Here is a 25,697-nt window from a genome sequence, read left to right on the forward strand (position 1 = left end):
TTTTGATTGTTGCTTCTAGTACAGTGTTAAAAACCTTGGTTCATAGTTCTTCAGATCTATGATATTTAATCTCAAATCATTCTATCACTTTGATTTCATATTCAAAAGAGATGTCATTAAGTCATACAGTCTGATGTTTTTTTCCTACTTTCTTTAATTTAAGTATGATTTTTGCAATAAGAAGCTCATGCTTTGAGCCTCAGTCAGCTCCAGGTCTTGTTTTAAGTAACTGTATATAGCTTCTCTACCTTTGGCTACAAAGTATATAATCAATCTGATTTTAATTTTGACCATCTGGTGATATCCATGTGTAGAGTCTTTGGGTTGTTCAAAAAAGAGTGTTTACTATAACCAAGGAGTTATTTTGACAAAACTTTATTAGTCTCTGCCTTGCTAGATTTTGTATTCTATGACCACACTTGCCTATTACTCCAATTCTCTTTTAATTTCCTACTTAAGCATTTCAATCCCCTATGAGGACTATGACATCTTTTTTTTTTAATGTTATTTCTAATAGATGTAGGTTTTCATAGAACTGCCTTTTCAGCAATAGTCAATGGAGCACGGACTCTGATGTTGAATGGTTTGCCATTGAATAGTTAAGATAAGAGAGCCCTTCAAGAAAATTAGAGATATCCAAAGGAATGTTTTGTGCAGAAATGGGCCCCATAAAAGACAAAAATGAGAGAGACTTAACAATTAGACAAGATGAAGAGATGGTGAGAATATGCAGAAGGATCTCAAAATCATGATGGTGTGATTACTGCTCTAGAGCCAGATATCTTGGATAATGAAATCAAGTGAACCTCAAGAAGCATTGCTAACCATAAATCTAGTGAAGGGTGACAGAATTCTAGGAGAGTTCATTTAAAATCCTGAAAGATGATACTGGTAATGTGCTGCAATTAATATGCCATCAAATTTGGAAAACTCAATAGTGGCCACTGGATTGGAAAAGATCAGTTTTTACCCAATCCTAAAGAAGGGCAATAGCAAAGAATGTTCAAATTACTTAACAGTTGTGCTTATTTCACATGCCAGCGTGGCTATGCTTAAGATTCTGCAAGCTAGGCTTCAGCAATAAGTGAATTGAGGATTACCAGAAGAGCAGGCTGGTTTTCGAATAGGTAGAGGAACTAGAGACCAAATTGTCAACATTCCTTGGATTTTGGAGAAAGCAAGAAAGTTCCAGAAAAAAAAATCTGCTTCTGCTTCATTGACTACACTAAAATCTTTGACTGTATGAATCACACCAAAATATGGCAATTTCTCAAAGAGATAAGAGTATCAGATCATCTTATTTGTCTTCTAAGAAACCTGTATGCAGGCTAAGAAACAACAATTAGAACCAACCATGGAACAACTGATTGTTTTAAGATTGAGAAAGGAGTGCAACAAAGCTGTATATTGTCACCTCATTTATTTAACTAATATGCAAAGAACATCATGAACATGGCAGACTATATGAATCAAAAGCTGGAATCAAGGTTGCCAGAAGAAATATCAATAATCTCAGATATATAGCCAAATATCACTCCGGTGATGGAAAATGAAAAAGAATAAAAAAGCCTCTTGATGTAAATGAAAGAGGAAAAAGTAAAAGCTGACTTTAAGCTTAACATTAAAAGACTAAGACCATGGCAACTGGTTCTGTAGCTTCCTGGCAAATAAAGGGAGAAAAAAAAAGGAAGCAGTGTCAGATTTACTCAAAGATCACTGCAGACATGTCACAATAAATCTGCGATAATGAGAGAGGGCTGCTAGTGATTGCCAATAACAGAAGTCAATGGTCCCTCAGTAACCAAAGACCCCTGATACAGTTAGAGTAGCTTTTATATGCAGTTTAGTGGTTACATAAGGACTGCCCCATAAACTAAGATTGTGATTGGCTCTTTTTTTTTTTAACCTTTACCTTCCATCTTGGAATCAAAAACTGAGTATTGGCTCCAAGGCAGAAGAGTGGTAAGGGCTAGGCAATGGGGGTCAAGTGACTTGCCCACGGTCACACAGCTGGGAAGTGTCTGAGGCCAGATTTGAACCTAGGACCTCCCGTCTCTAGGCCTGGCTCTGAATCCAGTGAGCTACCCAGCTGCCCCCTGCAGCATTTTTTACAATACATTTTTTTTATAAAAATGTTTTAGTCATTACTCTATAGCAGTGGTGTCCAACTCAAATAGAAATGAGATCCATTAAACTGTACAGAGGAGGTGGCAAAATAGATAGAGCTTGTAATCAAGAAGACTCATCTTCACAAATTCAAATTTAACCTCAGATACTTAACTAGCTGTGATCTTGGGGAAATCATTTAATATTTTTTGCCTCAATTTCTTTGTTTGTCAAATGACTTGGAGAAGGAAATAGAAAGCCACTCCAGCATCTTTGCCAAGACAATCTCAAATGGGGTCATGGAGAGTCAAATGTGACTGAGAAGGATCCTTATGGGCTGCATAATGACTTAGAAGACCACATGTTAACATGATGTTTTATTGTATTTTTATTAATTTTCTTAAAATATTTCCCAATTACATTTTAATCTGGTCACGTTACTCTCAAGAGTGTCATGGAGTCCATGTGTTTAACATTTCTGTTATATAGAATAGTTTGAGATACGGCAGGCAATTCTAGTTTCTCTAACTTTTTTTCTTATCATTTCCCTCAATATTTTTCACCTATTATTCTTCCATATGAATTTTGCTATTTTATCTAGTCCTATTAAGTATGCTGTTGGCATTTTGATCAAAACAGAATTAAATCTATAGATTCATTATATTAAGATTTCCCTCTTTATTAAAGTAACAAAAAGAATTGAAACTAATAATTTAATTGTAATTACTCAATTCCTTTAATTCTGTAGCATTTCTTTTATAATGATATTTATACATGATTTGTGTTTCTCTTTATGGTGAATCCCAAATTTTCAATAAATTTATTATTTTAAATGATATATTACTTTATTAGAATGGCTTTTTTTTTCCTTCAACCTTTACCTTCCTTCTTAGAATCAATACTATGTATTGGTTCCAGGGCAAAGAGTAGTAAGGGCTAGGCAATGGGGATTAAGTGACACACAGTTAGGAATTGCCCAAGGCCAAGTTTGAACCCAGGACCTCTCATTTCTAGGCCTGACTTTTAATCCACTGAGCCACCTAGTTTCCCCTCTAAAATGCCATATTTTAAATTAGCCATATACTGTAGACTTGACTGAATGCTAGATTTAGGGTTAGGAATACTTGGGCTAGAATTCTGCCTCAGATATTTACTAGAGTGACCTAAGACAAGTTACTTAACCTCCCTCAAGTCTCAGCCATCTCATTGGAAAGTTGAGACGTTAACAACACATACATCACAGGTCTGTTGTAAGTATCAAAAAGGATAATATACAAACAGTATATGTATAAATACAAATATATTGTGCTTTGCAGAACTATTAATATGCTATATATTCTATTTAATATTTGGGCACCAATAACCATTTATTACAATGGTCTCTAATTTTCTTTGTCTTATCTTTTTCTGATTTGTAGGTTAAAGATCATGTTTAAGCTAATTATACAAATTGGATAGATTATCATTTTTTCATTCTTTTCTACTTTCAAAAACTTTATATCACAGAGGGTTTATTTGTATTTTAAATATTTGATAGGAGTCCTCTTAGCCATCGCCTGATATGTGTCTATGTATTTACAGAGAAACTCATGAAAATTCTGTTTAATTTTTCTTCCTGCTATTGGTTTATTTAGGTTATTATGAACCAGCATTTATTAAGTTCTCAACTCTGCCCTAAAGGATATTACATACTCTATAACTTGTTAATTGGGGCTATCAAATATATGTTTTATATTCTCATTTTTGATCATATAATTATATAGAATGATATGATATTTTGCTTCTTTTACAATTTCTGTGATTCTCCTATATTTAAATTAGTTAATAGCTTATTGATTTTATTTAAAACGTTGGTGGCTTTTAATCTTGTAATTGGTCTTTTAACAATTTTTTGGGCTTATTAATTGGCTTTCTATTTCAAACTATGTTATTCACTTTAGTTATTAATTTTAAATGTTAATATGCTATATAAATCTGAGTGGTTGTTTTTATTGTCAATTCAGACTTTTCTTACTTTCTTCTATTTTGCTAGAGTTATTCTGTTATTAACCTCTTTTGTTAATATGTGATTATAGAGATTTTCTTCTGGGAATTGTTTTGCTTCCTCTCATATATTATGATATGTTATACTAGTATTACTACTATAGACATACTTAATTTTATGTGGTTTTAATAATTTTATCTTAGATACAATTATGTTTAAGCAAATCTTTAAAAAAAATTCTATTTAGGTCTTTATCTTTTCATATTTTCCTCGATATTTTATTATACAAGCACCTGCAAATTTTCTGCTTTTCTTCATTTGTAAATTTTTAATAAATATTTAAATAAGTAAATTCCCTTATACTTTCCCCTTCAGTTTTTTCCATAGAGCCAAGAAGTATAGATGATGGCAACATGGTATAGTGCACAGAATTATGAATTAAGGCAGGGAGACTTCAGGTTTTGAATTGTGACTCATATATTTACAAGCTGTGTGACCTCAATATCATTTAACTTCTCAGATCCTTAGTTTCCTTCACTGTAAAATGGAGAAAATAAAAGTACCCAGCTCACATGATCATTGTGAGGATTAAATAAAAAATTGTTGGGAGAATCAATGAGCTAATATATGTAAGGCATTTTACAAATATTAAAATATTAAACAAAACTGAGCTATTATCACATCTAATTTTTTGAGCATCTTATTCAGATTTGTAACTTTCTTCTTTATTATCCTGTTTAATTTCTTAGGTTCTATTAGTAGAATGTTGAAGTCATCTACCAATAATGATTTTCTGTTATTATTATTATTATTTTTTGCAATTCAGTTAGTTTTCCTTTTGAAAATTAAAGTTACTACGTTGGTAGGTGTGTGTATATATTTCACAGTGATATAATTTCCTTGTCAATGGAACTTTTGAGCATTAATATCATTCTTCTGCTTGTCATGCCTAAAGCTTTCTACTTTGGATTTACTTTTGTCTGAGGTAAGTATAACTGCTGAATTTCTGAAGTCAGCTTCAACATAGAAACTCCAGATTCCTTTCAATCTTCATTGAAATGTCATTGCCTTTAGGAAGTCCCTCAAAATTACTTTGTGTATGTTTTATATATTTTTTCCGTGTTTACATTGTTTTCCCCAATACAGTATTAGCTTTGTAAGGCCAGGAACCATTTCATTATTGCATCAACACATAGTAGAACCTTAATAAATGCTTGTTGAATTAGCATTAGTAAATGTTATTGTTACTTCTCATATTAAATCACTGATTATCTTGGGTATTCCTTCCTGAAACATTTTGCTGGATCTTATAATTTAATCCATTTTTGTATCTCTTCCATTTTATAGGGAAATTCAATCCATTTACCTTCAATGTTATGTGAGTCTATCACAGTTCAATCCTGGCCACTCCACACATATATTATCTATGATTACCATTATTAATTTTATAATGGTCTCAATTTTCTTGTCACCTTTCCTAAGTAGGAACCTTGCTTTGGGATTACATTCTTTTTTCTCTTGCTCAATTATTCCACAATAGTGGAATTCCTTTTCTTCTTCTTTTTACTTTTATTTTTTGATTAGGTAAAGGTATTCATTTTAAAAATTTGACTCCTCTCCATCCCATTTGTGGTCTTTAGTTGTCCATCAAGATAACTACACTACTGTAGTTTCTTAAGTATTTGATTACTTAGTCTAGACATGGTTGCCTTACTATTCCTCAGTGATGATGCTAATGGGGAAGTCTTAAGTTATACCTAGACTTCTGTTATTATGGTATACTCTCTTATTATATCTCCAGATTATGAAATTTATTATACTTTCTCCCTGCCATCATTTTCAATGAAAAAGCTAATGGAGTCTGCACAGAAGTGAGGGCCATTTAAATTTTTTTCTTCATTTCATAGGTTATATCATCAAAGAATTTGATATCTAATGGCCAATTAAACAAATGTATTAAGCATCTCCTATGTACAAAGACCTGTAGGTAAAAAGACCAACATGAAACAGGTCCTATCTTTTACAGAAAATCCATGTTTGTGTGTGTGTGCGCGCGCGCGCGCGCGCGCGCGTGTGCGTGTGCGTGTGTGTGTGTGTGTGTGTGTGTGTGTGTGTGTGTGTGTGTGTGTGTGTGTGTGTCTTCATTTAATTTCTTCCACTTAGTCTGGCCTTTAAATAGTATAGTTGTAGTCACTGTCCTACTATGCTGGAGGATGGATAGGAGGACGCTTCTATAGGAATTTATCTAATAAAATAATAATAAAAGGCAAGAAGCTGCTATAATAAACCTTAGAATCTGGGACTTCTAAGACACCTCAAAGAAAATGTAGTCTATGTCTCTTATTTTATTAGGATTAGCTCAAATTCCTATGGAAGATTAAGGTTTTCAAAATGCTTTGCTCACAACATTATTTGTTTGGTATTACACATATCATTATCCTTATTTGGCAGATAAGGAAATCCTTCTTTTCCCCCTGCCTAGTAATCTATCTCTTGCAACAAAGAATAAAAAGTTCAGAAAAACTATTATCTTGTAGTCCTCCAGTATATGCAATCTTTTATGCCTACATTCTCCTTAGTTCTGCAAAGAGAACTGGATTTGCTAATTTCTTTTCCATGTCCAAACCTAGTTATAATTATACTATGTTCAGCCTTGTTTTTGAAAAGTTTTTAATGATATTTTCTGTTTCTTACTTCACCACATTATCTCATGTATCCATTCCCTTTTCCTTCCTACAAAGCTATCCCATGTGACAAATACCTTTTTAGAAAAAAAGAACACACAATTTTCATGTTTATTTTAGTTTTCTCTGCCCTCTCTGTAAAAAGAATCATTTCCCTAGATCTGTTGACTCCATTTTCAATCAATTCATATAAGTCTTCTTAAGCTTCTCTAAATTCTTCATCATTATTCTTTCTTATGGTGTAATAGTATTGTTACATTCACAATTTGTTTCCACATAAATTGCTCCAGTATTTGTTTCATGAGTGTCTGTTTTGTTTCTAATTTTTCCTACCACAAGTCATTGGAATATCTTAGTATATGTGGGAACTTTCAAAATATTGATTTTCATTAGTCTCCTAAACCAAAAGGCAGGAATATGGACCTTATTCACTTACCTGAGACAAACGTCCTAACTTTCCTTCTCAAACTCTCTCTCTCTGGTTCTCTCTCAATCTCTCTCTCTTTCTCTCTCTCACAGACACACACACACACACACACACACACACACTGATGTTTTATTGATATAAATAAAATGAACATTGAAAATCTTAACTCAAGACTTCTAAATACTAGAATTCCTACCCTTCTACCAGTTTTAGTGGGTTTAGCCAGAGCTTAAGTTTCTCATTTATAAGACAAAAAGGATAATGCTACCTGGCAGCCTTACTTTCCAAGGGATACTGTCAGGGTTAAATGGGAAGAAGTCTCAAAAATATAAACAGAAATAATGAAAGATAAGAACTAATTACCATTACCCCTTCAATGCCTCCTAATAGAAAGGGATGCAAGGGAGCAGGGTTTGGGGGGAATTTTTGGTTTGGATGGAAGGGATTATTTATTTTTAAACCTTTACCTTCCATCTTAGAATTAATACTATGTATTGGTTCTAAGACAGACAAGTAGTAAAAACTAGGCAATGGAAGTTGTGACTTGTCCAGGCTCATTCACTTAGGAAGTATCTGAAGCCATATTTGAACTCAAGATCCCCATTCTCCAGGCCTGACTCACAATCCTCTGAGCCACCTAGCTGCCTCAAAATCATTTATTCAATGAAAGTTACTTAAGAGGCAAGACACTGGAGCTCTGCCCTAGAGCAATAAAGAAAGAAACAAACAAAAATAGTCCCTGCCCTCAAGATGCTTCTATTTTGTTGGGGCTGTAATTTTTTTGTTTGTAATTACTTTCATTATATTAAATATAAGTATACCCCCCCCCATAAATATATATAATCTTATATAAAAATCTTTCAAATACATAATCATCTCATTTTCACCCTCAAAACCACTCAGGGAGGAGTGGCCAGTTGCCATCCTCCCCATCATGCATTGTTCAAAACTCCAGCCCAAGAATGCTAAGGATTCAATGGGTCAAACAGCTAAATGAGTAAGCGGTCTAGGCACTTGAGCTCTGATTGAACTGAATTGAACAAACAGTTGTCATATGAAGGGAGGCAGGCCCTCACCTTCGCACTTTCTCAGCTTTGCCACAAATCCCCACTCCCCTGATTGATGGAAGAGTGGAAGAAGCCACGGAGGCTATCGGGTCCAACCTTCACATTTTATTGATGACCCAAAGGGGACTCAGGGAAGTATAGGATTTACTCCAGGCTGGCATTTGGGAGGTTTACATCAGCTTTAGAGAACACAGGGCCAGATCCTTAGCCCGAAGGCCTGAAGGACTCTGGAGAACAGAGGGCTTATTCTAGAATTGGAAAAATAAATAAAATCAGCATTCCCACCCCCTCAAGCTGTCATCAATCATTACTCACCAGAGAAGACTAAAGGAGTAGCTGTTTCCAAAGCTGTTAGACAATATTGTTCAATCTCAATTCCACCGACTTCACTCATTAGGCCCAATGTTATTTTCTTTAATATCTCTGCGTACATTCCAGCTCATTCTCTGGTGTGGTAACAAAGTAATAGGTTGTGATAAAAATAAAAGATGTCCAAACAGCCATTGGAGAACTAGTGGAAACATCCTTCCTTCTGCCTGCTGAGTCATTTATAAAATCAAGATTTGTCACCACGTGTGGGAGAGAATTCTTGGCTGGAAAAGACAGGATTAAAAGGAGGATAGATACAGGCATTTCAAAGGGCTTAGAGTCACAGGCTTTGGATAGAGATGAGAGAGTCCTGGAAGGTCCTCTGGTGTGGTAGAAGGGGAAGGACTTTGCCCTGGAGTCAGGAGGACCTCGATTCACAAGGCTGCCTCTCACCCTTGAAAGCTGTGCTCCTCTGGGGAAGTCACAACTTCTTTGCTTTCTCATCTGTAAAATGGGACGTTCGCACCCGCCTTATAGGGTTCTGGTGAGAAGGAAATGAAGTCATGTATTACCATGCTTGGGCGCCAACATTCTTCTTTTAGAAATGAGGTCCAAAGGTAGAGATTTATCGAGAAAAAACCGTGATCTGAATCTCCGCTTTGCCATCCCCTAGCTCTGTCTTTGGCCACCTCACTTTGGGATGCTTTACTTATAAAATAAGATGACTATTATTGATTCACTGAGAGAACTCCTTATTCAGTATTAGTAGTAACACATTTCAAAGATTTCTTTAAATGTAGATTTAAAAGAGAAAAAGAGGACTTAAAATGCTTATCATTTTGAGGACAGCTGGGTAGCTCAATGGATTATGTATGAGTCAGGCTCAGAGATGGGAGGTCCTGATTTCAAATCCGACCTCAGACACTTTCCAGCTGTGTGACCCTGGGCAAGTCACTTGACTCCCATTGCCTAGCCCTTACTGCTCTTCTGCCTTGGAACCAATACACAGTATTGATTCCAAGATGGAAGGTAAGGGTTTTTTTTTTTTTAAAGATGCTTATCATTTCACCAATTAACACAAGAACCACAAAATCGCTGACCAAATAATGAAATAAAATCTTTGTCACCTTGAAATGGCTCTAAATGGAGAAAGCCTGTGTTGGGAAGTTCCATTTCCAAAGTCAGTTTTTCATTCCACAAAATGAGCCCCAATGACTTCTTTTCCTCTGAGTTCACACTGAGTTTAGCTTTTTGCTAGATGAAGGTTTTCAGCCCCGTGCCCTCAAGTTTCCCTTCCTAGCGCTTATGCTTATTGTCTTGTTCATCTGTTTATCCATTAAAGTCCAGTTAATCAATATGGGCCCAGGCCCAGAGAGAGACTTTTGGGATCACAGTGGCAAGGGGAATGGAAATCATTCTCTTCCTTAGTCTCGAGGAAAAAGTAGAGAAGGACACACAGATCTCCCCCCTTGATTGGCTTTATCTAAGTGGCCCTCTCTTAAAGGAGAATCTCCAGAAGATAGAATTATGCTATTTTAAAAGAAAACGAGGCTTGTGCCCCCTGTGCTTTCTCTCTACAGTGCCTAGAACAGACAGCTTTCTGTTGAATGCAGTTTGATGGACTGTTTAGGAATGGACTCTGTGTTTTCTCTTAGGCCAAGGGAACCCACCCAGGCTGAGTTTCTTTGATTCTTTTGGATACTGTTTAAATAGCCAGGCAGTGTGGAAGGGCCCTGAGGCCTGTTTGAGGGGACACCAGCGCAGCCATAAAATAATTTAATTCGTTTAAGCTCTGAGTGCTCCCAGGCAAGGTCTCAAAGTTGGGGAGCTGAGATTGCTCTGCGTTTGTCCACTATATCCTTCAAAAGGGCAGAGAGGACGTTCTGAGTTATCGATTACTTTTTGGCTTTGTATCTGTATCTGTAGGTTCTTAAGACTCTTTGATTTGAAGATGATGGATAGCTTTTCTGAAGCCCTAATGATGAGGCAACTGAGTTGAGCCGGGACACAAATCCCATTGGACAGCCCTTGCCCTCAAGGACCTTAGTGTAAGAGGAAAGGACTAGAGCGAATGGGTAGATAGAAAAAGGAGATGAGGTGGTATAGCCTGGAGGAAATCTGGGGCGCAGGGTCTCCATCCCACCCAAGCCAACGGTCCAAGCGCATTTACTAGGAGCCTCCTTGGGGTGTGCTTCGGGGGTGGCCTCGGCTCACCCCGAAAACCTTCTTTTGGGGACCCATGGAGCCCAAGAGGTCTTCCCCTCTGGGTGTCATTTAGAACAGGCTTTGGAAGGACATAGAGGAAAATCACTGATACTGGAATATGATGTATATAGGGTTTACGCCCCGAAATTGTTTTCGTTTTCAGGGGGGTGCCGAGATCTCGGGGAAGAACACCTTTTCTATGGAAGGACCCTGCCTCCCCTATAACTAACTGCATTTGCTCATCTGTATCCGCGGGTGGGCTCTGCCCCACGTGGAATGGAAGCCCCCCCCCTCCCGCCCCCACCAGACGCAGGGTTGAGCCGGTGCTCCCTTCCAGGGGGAGGGGCGCGGGGGGTCGCGGACTTGGCCACTCCAGAAAGGTGGGACCGCGGAGGGATTGGGGGAGGAAGGGCGGGAGAGGAGGCCCCGGAGAAGGGGGGGGGGTCAGGTTCTCAGCCGAAAGGGGGTGGGGAAGTTGGCCAATGAATGACCCGGGCGGGGCAGAGGACCCCGCGGGAGGTGGGGGAAGGGCAGCGAGGCGGTGGCAGCAGGGGGTGGGGCGGAGTACGGCGCCCCTCCCCCACCCGCCCGGGCTAGCCCCGCCCCCAGGCCCCCGCGGCGCTTCCCGGCTGGCTGGCTCCCTGGCTCGCTGGCTGCAGCGGGCGGGCGGAGGCAGCCGGCGGGTCACGCTGCGGCCGCGGCGTGCTGAGGCCCGGCGGGCGGAGGGATCCGGCTGGGCGGCGGGCGGGCGGGCGCGTCCGGGGGGGGCGGCGGCGCGGCGGCGCAGCGGCGCGGCGAGACCCCGGGGTGCGGGGCGGGGGATCCCCAGTCCCCGCCCTGTTTTCCCCCCCGCCCCTCACCCCACCTCCTCCACGCCCCTCCCCCCTCCTCCCCTCTGGTTGGAAAGTTTCTAGAACCCCTTCCCGGCGGCCCTTGCGGTTCCAACATGGCGGAGCTGACGGTGGAGGTTCGCGGCTCCAACGGGGCTTTCTACAAGGTAGCCGGGCCGGGGCTGGGGCGGAGGTTGGGGTTGGGCGGGGAGGGGGCGGCGACAGGGAGGGACGCTAAGCCGGGACCGGGACTGGGGCTTTAGGGGGTGGGGGTGGGGGGCGAGTGACCCGGGCCGAGGCCGGGGCGCGGGCGGGCGAGCAGCCCGGGCCGGGCCTTGCCTCCCGGGGCGGCGGCGGCCGCGTCCGCGGTTTAACGGTCTCGGGCCCTGGCTCCGTTAGGCTCTGAAGCCGTCCGGGGCCGGACCGGGAGCCTGCGGGCGCCGCGCTGCGCCGGGCAGGGGCGGGGCGGGCCCGAGCGGCCCAGGGATTGTGCGTTCACAGGCTAGCCGAGGGGGCGGGGAGGCCCGGCGGCGGCGCCCGCGGCCCGGTGACCTTGGGCCGGCCTCTCGGGCCCCGCGTGGGGCCTCGCTCTATCGCTCCGGGAAGTGGGGGCGTGGGGCCCGGGGACGCCAGACCGTGCTTTGGAGATAGCCGGAATGCCGCCGGGGAAGAGTTGGAGGGGGCGCGGCCCTTGTTTCGGGCGTTTGCCGTCTCGAGCCCCTAGGGCCCTGTTTATGGGGTGCGGGGGGGTTTAATGGTGGTTGGGGTGGGGCGAGAAGAAAGGCGAGGGGGTCCGGGTAGCGTAATCAGGCCTAGGGGGTACAGGATGCCCCCCCTAACATCTGCTGTATCCTTCTTGTCCCCCAAGTCACCCGCTCGGCCTTGTTTTTTACTACCCATTCCCCCCCATTCGCCCGCTCAGATGTTATGAGATCAATACGAATCGCCCCCCCTTCCCTCCAGGCTTGCCGGGCCTCTCCCCTCCCCCCAGCTGTCGCCCGTCCGTCATCCGGCCTAAGCCTGGGCTCAGATGTTTGAGAGGCCGGGCTATTTTTGTGGAGGCCTCGGTGTCCGTGCAGCCCGTCCCGGGGGCCCCCCACCCCTTTCTTGGGGGGCGGGCTATGATTCGGCGAGAACCCCCGTTGGGGCTTGGGCCCCGGGAATCCTCCTTGCTCCAGGGTGGAGGGCGGGATGCTCGTCCCCTGAAGGATGGGTCACAAAGCAGGCCGAGGGAGCCTGGAGCCAGGGCCGTAGCTTATGCTGAGATGGGGCGTGCTGGGCATGCCCGTCGGAGCCCCGAAACAAGGACTCTGCCTTTCCGTCTGGCCTTTGTGTGGAGAAAGGCTTTGTACAAGCCAGGGACGCCCGAGGCCGGCGGGAGGTGGGGGGGGGGGGAAGGAGTGGAATTGGTGAAGAATTGGAGGCTTAATTCTGGAGGCTAGGCGACCTTTGCGGCCGATTGCCTGAGGGCAGAGTTAGTGTTTACTAAGGAGGAGTTCGGCGCTGAAAGGATGGCGAGGACCAAACTTGGAACTGTAGGGTCACAATTCTCCCTAAACAGTCACAACTTTGGGAGCGTTTAAGTGAAATGAAATACTACATGTGGTTAAGCATTTTAACTGAAGTTCATTGTCGAAGGGGATCCAAATACTCAATTCTTTTATAGGAAACGAGAGGGTGCACGTGGGCAATGGAGAAGGGGACTACATTTTTCACTTAAGTACATTTCATTAATGTGGTGGCAGCTAGGAAAAAAATGCATTGTTTGTATTTGGGCCAAATTGCTAACCGTTTATTTCCCTGAGATGGTTTTAATGTTGTTTGGGGGAGGGTCTTAATTTGCAAGTAGGGAATATTTTCAGAAGCTCTACAGTGAGATGTTTTGGGAGGGTTGGAACTTTTCTTTCATATTTTCACAAAATTGGTTAAAACTAGAAAGGACCTATTATGAAGCACGAGAGAAGTGGAAGAGGAAAATAGAGATAAAAACCCTTTGTCCATAGTCGCAAGTTTTATTTTTCAGACTATAAGCGTTTAAAACATTTTGCACTTGCACTTGGGCAATCAGTCGAACACTTAAGATGCAACTATCTGTAGTAGACAGAATACTGGACTCAACTCCAACCCTTAGATTAACTGTAATCTTGTCTTGGTCTGTTGACCTCACTTTTTTTGGTTATACTTGCCTATAAAATGGGAATAATTGAATTACCTACTGATTGGTTTGTAAGGAGAGAGGAGGGGTTTAAAAGTATTAGTGAGAAGTTATTAGAACAGGGAGTTAGTTTAAACCTTAGTATTACTTACTGTTCTTAACATCTAGAGACACTCTAGGAAATGATCTTAGAACTTAACCGTGGTAATTTAAAAAAGAAAAATTCTTAAAAATTGCTGTATTAGCTTTGATGGTTTTTTAACATTTAACTATTGTCAGAGGAAACACTTTGCTTAGGGAGAGGTTGAAAGTTAGGTCATACTATACTTGTGCTTATGTAGGGAAAAGTTTCCATGGTGTCCTTTCTAAGGAAAATAATGCCAGGTTGGTAACATGAAAAAACATGAGGCCTCCTTGATCATTACCTCCATTTAGTCTTTTTGTATTTGTAGATATACATATACATATATAGGTACATAAAGACTGGGATTCCAGCCCTCATTTATGTCATTGAGATTAAAATTCCAGACTAATGAATCAAATTAAATTTGAAACTGTTCCATCATAGCTTAATATACATAGGGATGCAGTTCACTGATGATACCCTAGATAGCTCTGGTAAAGATTTTAAGTATGTATTTTAAATTATATTTGCATTCATGTCCTATAGTACATTCACCATCAAAAATTAGGCATAATTGAGGAAGATGTAAGTATTAGCCAACATTATATATCTACCTTAATGCTTTTGCTTAACTGTTGAAATAGCATTAAACTTGGGTCTTCTAGTCTTGTAATTTATACATTTTTGCATTACATCTTACAGTCCATAAAACACTGTAACTTTCCAAGAAGTAGACAATACAAATATTTTTAAATGCCAAAACCCTAATGCAAATTGTTCAAGAGAGCCAATATTTAACCCAAGTATTCTAGCCTATGCTTTTCCTGTTTCACAATGTTCCATTTTAATTGTACTGTTAAATTATAAGATTAAAATATACAATAAATACAATAATTTATTTTTTCTATTTAGCATTCCTAATGTTTTTATTACTCATCACCTACCTGAGTTAGGTAGTACAAATAATAATTTTATGGATTGAGGCAGCAGAGAACTTAACTGAGTAGCTCCTAATCATATAAAGACTTAAGTGATAATAAAAATCTATTTTAATTGAATGTCTTTCAGATATTGTATTTAGGAGCTATCACTAAATTCTCATCAATCACTAATGTATTATCACAAAGGAAAGAACAGCTTCCCAATTATTAATGTTGACACATCAATCTTATCTTAGGGGTATGAAGATTTCCATTTTAATTGCCTCAAGAAATTATTCCAACAGGTTTGTTCATAGTTAAAAAGTTAATATTTGTAACGAAAGGGGAAGCTAATGCCTCAGTGGATAGAGCCAGACCTGGAGACTGGGTCCTGGGTTCAACACTGGCCTCCAATACTTCCTAAGTTTGTGATCCTGGACAAGTCACTTAACCCCCATTGTCTAGTCCTTACTGCTCTTTTGCCTCAGTATTCTAAGACAAAAGGTAGGGGCTAAAAAATGCAACTTAGAGACTTGAAAAATTGAGGCTTTTTAAGTAAAAACTTGTAAGTTGCAACTTAATTTGTTATAGTAATACTCTCTTAAATAAATCCTTAATTGAAGGGTCTTTGTATTCTAAAATTTATATCTTTCCTCTAGATACTTAATTGCTGTCTCTTGTGAGCTTCATTTTCCTCATTTGTAAAATGGGAACTAGCAACACCTCTCAAATGTACTTAAAAAAGATTGTTGTATGGATCAAATTGAGTTAAAGTCCTTTCTACACTTTAATGCACCCTATAAATAACAGCTATTTTGTGTATTAAAACTACTATTTTTACTGTGAAAAAGCAGAAAAAGTTCCTATGGAGGGAGGCTGGTCACCTATTACAGACAGGGCTTTCCTTGTAGTTACTCTGGAACAGGGAGTTCTTTGTGAAAGGTCACACATTTGTGTTAAAAAGAAAATTTGAAAACATAATTTTCCAACATAATTGGTTTCCTGTGTGTTCCAATGTATTTTTCTGAATTTAAAAAACATTCCAAAAAAAGGTCTGTAGCCTTCACTAGATTGCCAATGGGAATCCATGACTCCCCCAAAAGGATGAATCTTTGCTTTATAAATAATATACACTTTAAAGATGATGCTTCATCTAAAGTCAAGCTGATGCGAATGTAATTAGAGTCAGTGATGGCTTGATAAATGAGTTCTGGAAATGAATTTTCATATATGGAAGTTGTCTTTTTTTAAAAAAACAAAATCAATGTTTTAAAAATATGTTAAGTATTGGTTTCTATATTGTGATTTAACCAATAACTTATAACTGAGTGGCATCAAGTTGGCAGGGGAAAAACTTTTGCTCAACACAAATCTGAAGAATTTGGCAACCTCTCTGTCCTTTTCATTGTTTTTGTGAGGGGTTACCCTGTTCTCTGCTTCCTTCCTGCTCTAATAAAAAGGGATAGGGTTTTGTATTTCAGTTATTTTAGAGCCAAAAGGATTCTTGGAGATCTAGTCCAATCCCCCTTCACTTTACAGATAAGCAGCAGAGGGGATGAGTTGTATTTTAGACTCTAGCTTCTTTCAGGCCTGTACCTTAATTGAGCTTGTCTCATCTATTGTGTCTGATCACTACTTTGTATCTTACCTACATGATTTACAGAGATCAAGAAGATCTCATTTTTTTCTGGTACAATAATTCAGCCTAAGGATTATTGACCACATTTTAGAAATGAGTAAACCAAGGCCCTAAACTAACTTTCTTTTTATTCTTTTGTTTATAAAAATGCATAATTTCCCACCTTTTATTTCAAACTTGTTTGATACTTAAATGCTATTTTGATTAAATGACTTTACTTTTCGTAATTCTGCAATATATCTATGCTTCTAATATTTCTGCCTTGGTAATTGAGTTTCTAACAAGAAATTCTGTCTTTTTGCTCCTGTGTTAATAGAGATATTAATAACCATCTTGTGAAAAGGGCCAAAATAATGACCTATTAGTACCAACTATGTTTGACTAGAGTATAAACCATTAAACATCTATTAATTATTAAGGCTGGTGATAAAAACAGGAAAAAAAACCTAGATGGTTCTTGTGGAAGTCAGGTTCTAATTGGGAAGAGAAACAATGTAAAAAAGTTCAGTTAGGGTTGGGTGCACAAGGGTTGAATGAAAAGACTTAGCTGGACTTAGGGTATACCTCTTGGCTGTGCCAAGGAGTCTGTCTGGTGAACTGATCAAGGTAAGGCAGGCTAGCATTTTGGTAATGACTAAGAGGACCTTAGGCAGTATTGGAGGGTAGATATTAAGACTCTGTGGTCCTCTATAAACAGGAGGAACAGGTGGTGATTTTTCTAATTCAAGTTGGTTTTTCCCAAGGGATCTAGGCAGCCTGGGCCAAAGGGATAGGGTGAAGCAAAGAAAGGAATGAGTTTACTTCTTGTGCCAGGGCTTTTCCTGGATTGGATGTGAGCAGGTAGGGGTCTTTGGGAAGGGGTAAATTGCAGCTTCTGTCGGTTTCTTGGGGTAGGGAGCAACAAAAAAGTTTTTTTTTTCTCAAATTTTATTCCAATTGTATGTAGTCAGCATAATAAATTTAGTGGATCAGAAGGTACTAACTGGGTTCACTACAAATTTGTTTTATAATCTCATCTGGGCCCTTACACAATATTATGGCAGTCTTTTTACACCTTTTTAATCCATTGACTATGACACTCACAATAGCATTTCTTACTAAACATTTTAACTATATAGCATCCTTGCCTCATAAAATCTTAACTTCATCCATTCCTGCTAGCTATCTTTCTTTTGTGGCTAAATTTCTTTAGTCCATCTACAATTAGTACTTTCCTTTCCTTTCTTCTCTTTAATTGTTCTGGCTTTTGAGTCATCATTCAACTGAAAAAGCTTTCCAAGGTTATTAGTCATTTCTTAAGTGCCAATCTAATGTCATTTTCTTAGTCTTCATTCTTGACCTCTCTCCCCACAATCTTTGGTGCTGTTCCTTAACATCTTTTTCTGGATAATGTCTTGTCTAGGTTTTTAGAAAACTAATACCAAGATTCTCCTACCTGTCTGACCACTCCTTCAGTTTTTTTTTTATTTTGTTTTTTTGCTAGTTCCTTCATTCAGGCCATTCCTATTTACTGGTTTAGTTTTCCAAAGAGGAGTTGTTCCTTGTCCTTTTCTATACTGTTTTGCTTCATAATCTTATCAGTTCCCCTGGATACAGTTATTATCTAGGCTGATGATTCTCAGATCTCTTTAAGCAATCTATGCCTCTTGATTTCTAATTAGAATTTCCAATTGTTTATTGGATATCTCCAATTGGATGTCCTATAGACAAGTATAAAAATACATTTTTTTTCAATTGATCAAAATGCCTTCTCTCTCCCCTCCCATAAGATAAGAAAGAAAAGAAAAGCAGTTAAAGCAAATAATATAGTCACGCAACATGAATTCCTGCATTGGACATATCCAGAAAACATACTCTGTACTCTTAAGTCTGTCACCATTCTGTCAGGAGACAAATAACAGATTTTGTCATGGGTCCTGATCCTGGTATTTACTCCTGCCATCTACTGCCTTCCTACTTGAATGCTACTGACTGTGTCCACTACAAATTTGTTACATAATCTCACCTGGACCCTCCTTGCAGCAAGGTATGCTTTTGTCTCATTATTAATTTGTTATCCCATTCAGTCAATTTCTCCAAAGCTTGCTTTTTTTTTTTAATTCCTCCCCAAACCTCCTATGATTCCCCCTTACCCCATCCTTTCAGCTGAGGACCTTGGCTCTCCTTTCCTCCTTGTTTCTAATTACTCATTCCTTCCTGTTTTCTACCCAGTCTCATAGAAGGAGTAAAGTGGCATGGTTTTCCTTCTCCAGGTTGACTCCTTTCTACATATGCACTGGATTCTATCCATCTACTATAATCTCTAGCTTTAGCAATCTTAAGTCTTTCAATTCCAGCCTATTTTTATGATACATAGTAGTTAATGGAGTTTTCTGTTTACTGCATTGATCAGAATTCTTAAATTTTTTCAGTTTTGGCTTCATGATATGTTACTGTAGAATTTGGTTTCCTGGTTTTGTCATTTTAAGCAGTTCATCTAAATCTTCCCAGGATTCTCTGAAACTGGTTTCTTACTGCATGCTTATATTAAATCTTATACCATTACTTTGGTGAGCTTGCCAGCAAAGAACTGCTATAGATAATTTTTGTGTACATTTCCTTTCTTTATCTCTAGGGTATAGTCTTGGTGTTGGTTCTGGCAGGGTCAGAAGATGCATATTGAATAGTTTAATAATGATGGGCAGATTCAAATTGCTCTCCAGAGTAGATGGACTAGCTGGCAGCCTCACCTATAATAGATTCATCACCTGTTTTTCCTCAGCCTTTTTCCTTTTTTTGTCTTCCTATCCCTGTGCTGTTGAACCTATGACACTTGTGTCTGAACTGACATGTGTAGTCATTTTCGGTGACATGTGGCTGCATGCCGAGGACTTTTTTTCTAGAAGTAACATACCACCTGAGTTATGGTAAGTGTTTTTAGTGAATTTTGACACACCAAGCTCAAAAGCAAAAATCACTGTCCTAGCCTGTCAGATGGGAGTGAGAATTCCAGAGTTATTTTTAATTTGCATCTCTAATAATGATTTAGAGTATTTTTTCATATAGTTTTTGGTGTCCTGGATTTCTTCCCCTGAAAACTTGTTCTTCATATCATTTGGTAACCCTAATTGAGGGAATGGCTCTTGTTCTTATAAACTTGATTCAATCATCTATCAACCTATTTATCAATGAGACGGCAGAGTAATTTGCTTGGTAGAGTAACAATTTTCTTCTCTAATTTGTTCATGATGTTACTTTTTTATGTCTAAGCCATTTACTCATTTGGAGGATATCTTGATATATGTTCTAAGATGCTGATCTATACTTAGTTTTTGCAAAAATGATTTCCAATTTTTTTAACAGTTTTTGTTGAATAGCCTTGAAGATATTTAAAATTCTGTGTGTCAAAAACTGAACTTATTATCTTTTACTCAAAACTCTCCCCCACCCAAACTTTCAAAATTCCCTGCTACTATTTAGTGTATTATTTTTCCTGTCACCTGGGCTTGCCATTTAGCTGTCAGCTCTCTATCTGATGCAAGGATTTGTACTTGTCCCATTTTTTTCATGCTGCTGCTGCTGTTGCTTCCCTGGGTCAGTCTCATTTCAAACCTGGGCCTGTCTCCTAGCTCCCACCTTGGTCTCCCTGCCTCAATTCTATCCCTGCTACAGTTCATTCTCCACTCAACTTGCTCCAATGAGCTTTCTAAAATGTCAGGTCTGATTATACAACACACTTCCATTAAACACTTGTGGTTCCCAATATTCCCCAAGATCAAATTCAATGTTGCCCAGGATCAAATTAGAGAATTCTCAGTTTGGCTTCTAAAGCCCTTTAAAACTTAGAAAGAATGCTATTCATGCCCAGAGAAAGAACTGTGGGAGTAGAAACACAAGAAAAACAACTGTTTGATCACATGGGTTGATGGGCATATGATTGGGGATGTAGACTCTAAATGATCACCCTAATGCAAATATTAATAATATGGAAATAGGTCTTGATCTATGTACACATGTAAAACCAAGTGGAATTGTGTGTTTGCTGTGGGAGAAGGTGGGAGGAATTTACCCTACTACTCTTCTTTCTGCCTTGGAACCAATACACAGTGTTGATTATAAGATGAAAGTTAAGGATTAATAAAAAAGTAATGTAGCATGTACTAAAGGATATTTTTAAAGTTGTTTAAACATTAAATCTTGTAATATTTAAATTAACTACTTGATTGATTCTGGAATTGGAGTTTTGTTATGCAATTCTACTTAACTTAATCTCTTGGACCTATTTAGTTTAAAAAACCCTTACCTTCTCTCTTAGAATGTATTCTAAGTGTTGGTTCCAAGGCAAAAAGTTCAGTAAGGGCTAGGCAGTTGGGGTTAAATGACTTACCTTAAGGTTACAGTGCTAGAAAGTGTCTGGGGTTAGATTTGAAGCCAGGACTACCCCTGGCTCAGGGCAGGCCCAGTTCTAACCACTGAGCCACCTAGCTGTCCCTTATATTTATTTTTAAAATTCAACTTTATTATATTTTTAGTTCTGAACTTTATCCCACATTCTCCCCATCCCAGCAAGAAAAACCATTACAAAAATGCAATCAAACAAAACAAGTTCCCACATGGCCATTCTCCACCCTACCCCCACCCCACAGAAGCTTCAGTCTACCCTGGGTTCAGCATTCCTCCTCTATCTGGAAGTGGTTAGCATGTTTCATAACAGTCTTTTGGAATTGTGGGTAGTTCATTGTATTGATAGGTTACTGTCTTTCAAGAGTTGATTATAATATAGCTGTTACTATGTGAATTATTCTGGTCCTGCTCATTTCACTTTGCATTAATTCATATAGCTTCCCAAGTTTTACTGAAACCACATCCCTTTCACTTCTTAACAGCACACTAGTATTCCATCTCATTCATATAACTTAGCTTGTTTTGCCATCCCTCAGTTGATGGTTTTTTTCTCAATTTCTTCAATTCTTTTCCACAGAAAGGGCTGCTACAAGTATTTTTGTACAAAACCCTTTTCCTCTGATCTCTTTTGGGATATAGACCTAGGAGCAATATCACTGGGTTGAAGGATATGCATAGTTCCAAGTGAGTTCTTGCAGGATAGCTGGTATTCTTGGATTTGTCAGATACTGGCTACTGTGATTGTTTGCTTCTATGTATTGTGTACCTAATCTGTTCCACTTCTATTTCTTAAGCAGTACCAACTTTTTTGATGATTATGGCTTCTCACTTTGAAATCTGGTATTCCTAGGCCTCCCTCCCACTTTTTTTCCATTTATTTTCTTGATATTCTTTAACTTTTTTGTTCCTCTAGAGGAATTTAATTTTTTTCTGGTTTTATGAAGTAATCTTTGGTCGTTTGATACAACACTGAGTAAATTAATTTAGGTAGTATTGGCATTTTAAAAGAAAATATTGGTTACCTATGAGCAATTTAATATTTCTCAAGTTATTTAGTTCTGTCTTTTTGTATAAAAATTGAGTGTTTTGTAATTGTGTTCATATAGTTTGGTGTGTCTTTCCCAATTATACTACTTGTAGATTTTAGTGAAATTTCTCTCTTCTGTTGGATTTTTTTTTTATAACAGAAATGCTGATAATTTATATGGATTTATTTTATATCCTGCAACTTTGCTGAACTTAATTATTTCTAGGATTCTCTAAATCAAATTATTGTGTCACCTGCAAAAAATGATTATTTTGTTTGCTCTTTGCCTAGTCCTTCAATTTCTTTTTCTTAATGCTATAACAGGCATCTTATTTCTAGTCTAATAGTGAAAGTAATGGTGATCTTTCCATTAGTGGTGGACAGCCTTGCTTTATTGATTTGATTTTACTGGAAAGGTCTCTAATTTATCCCCATTTCAGATGATGCTGATGTTTGCTTTTAGATAGATATTACTTAGCATTTTAAGAAAACTCACTATTGCTTTTTTTCCCCCCAATATGACAAAAGGAACTTTTTGTTTGCAAGCATGTTCTTTTAAGGACATAGAGGAAAGTAGTAGTTTTTAAAATAGTTTTCTGTGTTATTGCTTTGGAGGATATGCTCTATATTTTAGGAGAAAACAAAAGTTGTGTTTAGAGAACTTAATCTTTAGAGGCTTCAAATTTGAGTCTATAAATCTATTGGAAGGAATTGAACATTTTCATGAATTGACAATCCTATGGACAAGGACATAAATTACCCTTACTGAAAGAAGGGCCAAGAAAACAAGTTAAAGTTCTATCCAAAGTGATTCTTCTAACATCTTTCCTTCTAATGCTAATAAAAATTTAGTGAAGAAAATAGCCATCAGCCTTTTTGTTTACTTAATTTCTTTAATTAATGAATCTTATTTTTGAATCCCAATACCCCTTGCATTTGGGGAGGAGAGAGGGAACAAGCCTTGTGTTATAAGCATAGTCAAGCAGAGCAAATTCTCTCACAAACCCACGTACCCATATTCAGTATATAAAGAATGTCTACAGAAAGTGGTGGGTAGCATGTTTCAATAGGAGGCTTCTGAAATTCCCAAATCAGTCATTATATTGATTGGAGTTCTTTACCATGCTATTGTATAAATTATTCTCTGGATTCTGCTTACTTCACTCTGCATCAGTACATAATATTCTTCCAAAAATTGTCTTCATTGATTTCAATCGTTTCCAAAGTACAATAGTATTCATTATCATCACATTATAATTTGTTGAGACATTCCACAAATGTTGGGCTCTCCTTTATAATTCAGTTATTTGCCACCACAAAAAGAGCTATAATTACATTTTGTTTCTTTTAATGGGTAGTGATATGTTGATATGGCTGAATCAAAAGGGATACATGGTTTAATAACTTTGGGTCATTTTTCTAAGTTGCTTTACAGAATGTGAACCAATTTTACCAATTGGAACCTAAGGGGGCAGGAATCCATATTAATTCTTTGCAGTGTTTTTAATAGTGGTATTAATGACATTCTTTTTTTTTTTGTCTTCAGCAAATCTGGGAAAGGCAATGGAATAAGTGAATGGAATGATTTTTTGATTCAAATACAAACTCCTTGGCATGTAAAATCGCATCACATCCTAACCTGAATTTAGTTTCCCAAACTTTTGTCGATTGCAATCACACACTAAGGCTTTTTTTACTGTTCTTCACATAGGATACTACAGCTCCCCTTTTCATACCTTTGTATGCACTCTTAGAATTCCCTATTTTCTTTCAATGAAGTATTTAAGCATCTTCCATGCAAAGCCTATTTGGATTGCCTTCTCCCCAAGTTTTACTGTATAGTATGTAGCTCTTTTACATATGATTTTGTCTTTGTTGTAGAATGTAAAATTCCTTGAGGGCAGACTGTTCCTATTATCCATATTTCCAGATACCAAACCTGAAGTAGATGCTTAATTAATGTACATTGATACCAGATTCCAACTTGTCTAGATCAGTGCTAGCTGTTCAGAATTAGCATTTATCCAGAACTAGCATATTAGCATATGCAGGCAACTGCATGTTTTATAATGTTGAATTTCTTAGTTGTTTGCTTCTCTTTTAATATTTCAGGGATCTGATTTTTTTAGGTGTTCATACTCCACCCACTACTACTCATGGTAGATTTAGATACTGCCACTGCATTACATCCTTATAATGATGACCCCCTACAAATTTAGAGTGGAATGGTTCTCAGAAACTGAAGAAGAAAAAAAAAACTTTATAAGATGATTTTTTTAAATGAACCATACAGGTATGGTCTGTTTATTGTTACCATGCCACAATGAGTCACTGGAAACAGGATTAATATAACTTATATTTGTGCCTATGTCTTTAGCCAGTGTTATTTATACTTTCTTCCCTTTAAGAGAAAACCCATGCCCAACTTAAGGTCACACCACATCTCTTGCAAACCAACCCTCTTAGTGGTCACCTTTATCATTTACCCCAACTCAAGGCTGGGAGCAGTGAGGATACTCTTCCCTTCAACTCTTCTAGTTAATTCATTTACCGTCTTTCAATGGATTTCTTCTGTTAAAGCCTTTCTGTACTTGGTTCTACTCTTCTCATCTTTCAAACTTCCAAATTTGATGAGTTTGGTAGCTTGATCATTATCTTCTTTCCACCTAATTCCTACCTCCTTTATTTTCATTTCTTTCCATCTGCCTCCTTTCTCTTAAACCTATATTTCTTTACTATAGACTTCCTTCAATCTACCCTGCTCTAATCCACTTTCACTTTAAAAAATTTATTAAATACCTACTTTGTTCTAGACCCTGTATTACCTACCAAACCCCAGGGATACAATGATAGAAGAGTTTTTTTCTACTTTTATAGACTGATCCTTATAGGTTTCTTTGACTGTTAAATCCTTTACCCCACTACCCATTAACACTTTTCACAACTTTGATGTATTCCTCAACTCTGAATTTACTCCTGTATCTTTTTCAGCTTTCATAAGAAACTCAAAACTATCCATTGGCCCCACTCCAGATAAATTTGTTATCCAGTCTCATTTAGGGGTCTACATCTGCTTCATGGCAATCCTTTTATTTTTCCCTAATTGTAACTATAGAACCCTTGTTTAGCTACTTTTCCTGATTAGCTCTACAGCCAGTAGCCACAACTCCTTACTCTCAGCAAATGATTGTATCTTGACTGGGGACATCAAGATCATCCTATATTTAGCGATGCCTGCTAGTTTCCCTGGCTCAAATCACCTTTTCACTCCCTGCTGGTCACTATCCACCCAGCCTTGCAGTTAAGTATGAGAAGAAATATTTGAACTCTGGTCTTTTCCAATGTTACCACCCAGCTGCCTTTGGGATAAAATACATACTGTTTAGGGCTGTCATTTTTTTGGCCCTGGCCCACCTTATTTTACATTTCTCCTCTTTGGGAACTGTTTTGAGTCAAGCTATTACTTTTTAGTTCCTCAGAACTCAGAATTCTAGCTTGGTTGGTAGTGGGGGAGTGGGGATTAAACATTGCCTTCCACTGATTTCCCCTTTTCTAAATATAGTTAAATAAAACACATTATCCACTTGTTTTCCAGAACTTAAAATACATTTGCTATTTTCCCATTTTTTCTCATTTTTTTCCTTTTAGAATCCCTGTCTTAAGGATCAGCCTAGATGTCCTACTCTGCTCCCTAACTCTTCTATTTAGTGCTTTAATTTAAATGACCTTCTCCTTGTATGCACATGGAGCACCCTTCAGTCATTTGTGAGCTTTCTGACAAGGAATATAACTTGAAAATGATCGAATTGACATTGTTTTTGCAAGATTACAAGATTC

The 25,697-nt window shown here is 38.5% G+C and overlaps 1 protein-coding gene across 8 annotated transcripts in view; it reads left to right on the plus strand.

The window, feature by feature from the left end:
* Positions 1 to 11,547: 11,547 nt before the first annotated feature.
* Positions 11,548 to 25,697, plus strand: part of FXR1 (FMR1 autosomal homolog 1) — a 61,461-nt gene continuing 47,311 nt past the window's right edge. For 6 of the 8 annotated variants that reach the window (XR_008914165.1, XR_008914166.1, XM_056808057.1 and 3 more), the window contains exon 1: positions 11,550 to 11,779. Coding sequence is in view for 6 of the 8 variants with exons in the window: in XM_056808057.1 (XP_056664035.1) it covers positions 11,729 to 11,779 (51 nt within the window). In the remaining 2 variants the exon portion in view is untranslated. Of the gene's footprint in view, positions 11,780 to 25,697 lie in introns of all 8 variants that reach the window. The other 2 variants (XM_056808058.1, XM_056808059.1) reach the window with 1 other exon arrangement.

This window comes from Monodelphis domestica, chromosome 8 (assembly GCF_027887165.1).
Source record: "Monodelphis domestica isolate mMonDom1 chromosome 8, mMonDom1.pri, whole genome shotgun sequence".
NCBI lineage: Eukaryota > Metazoa > Chordata > Mammalia > Didelphimorphia > Didelphidae > Monodelphis > Monodelphis domestica.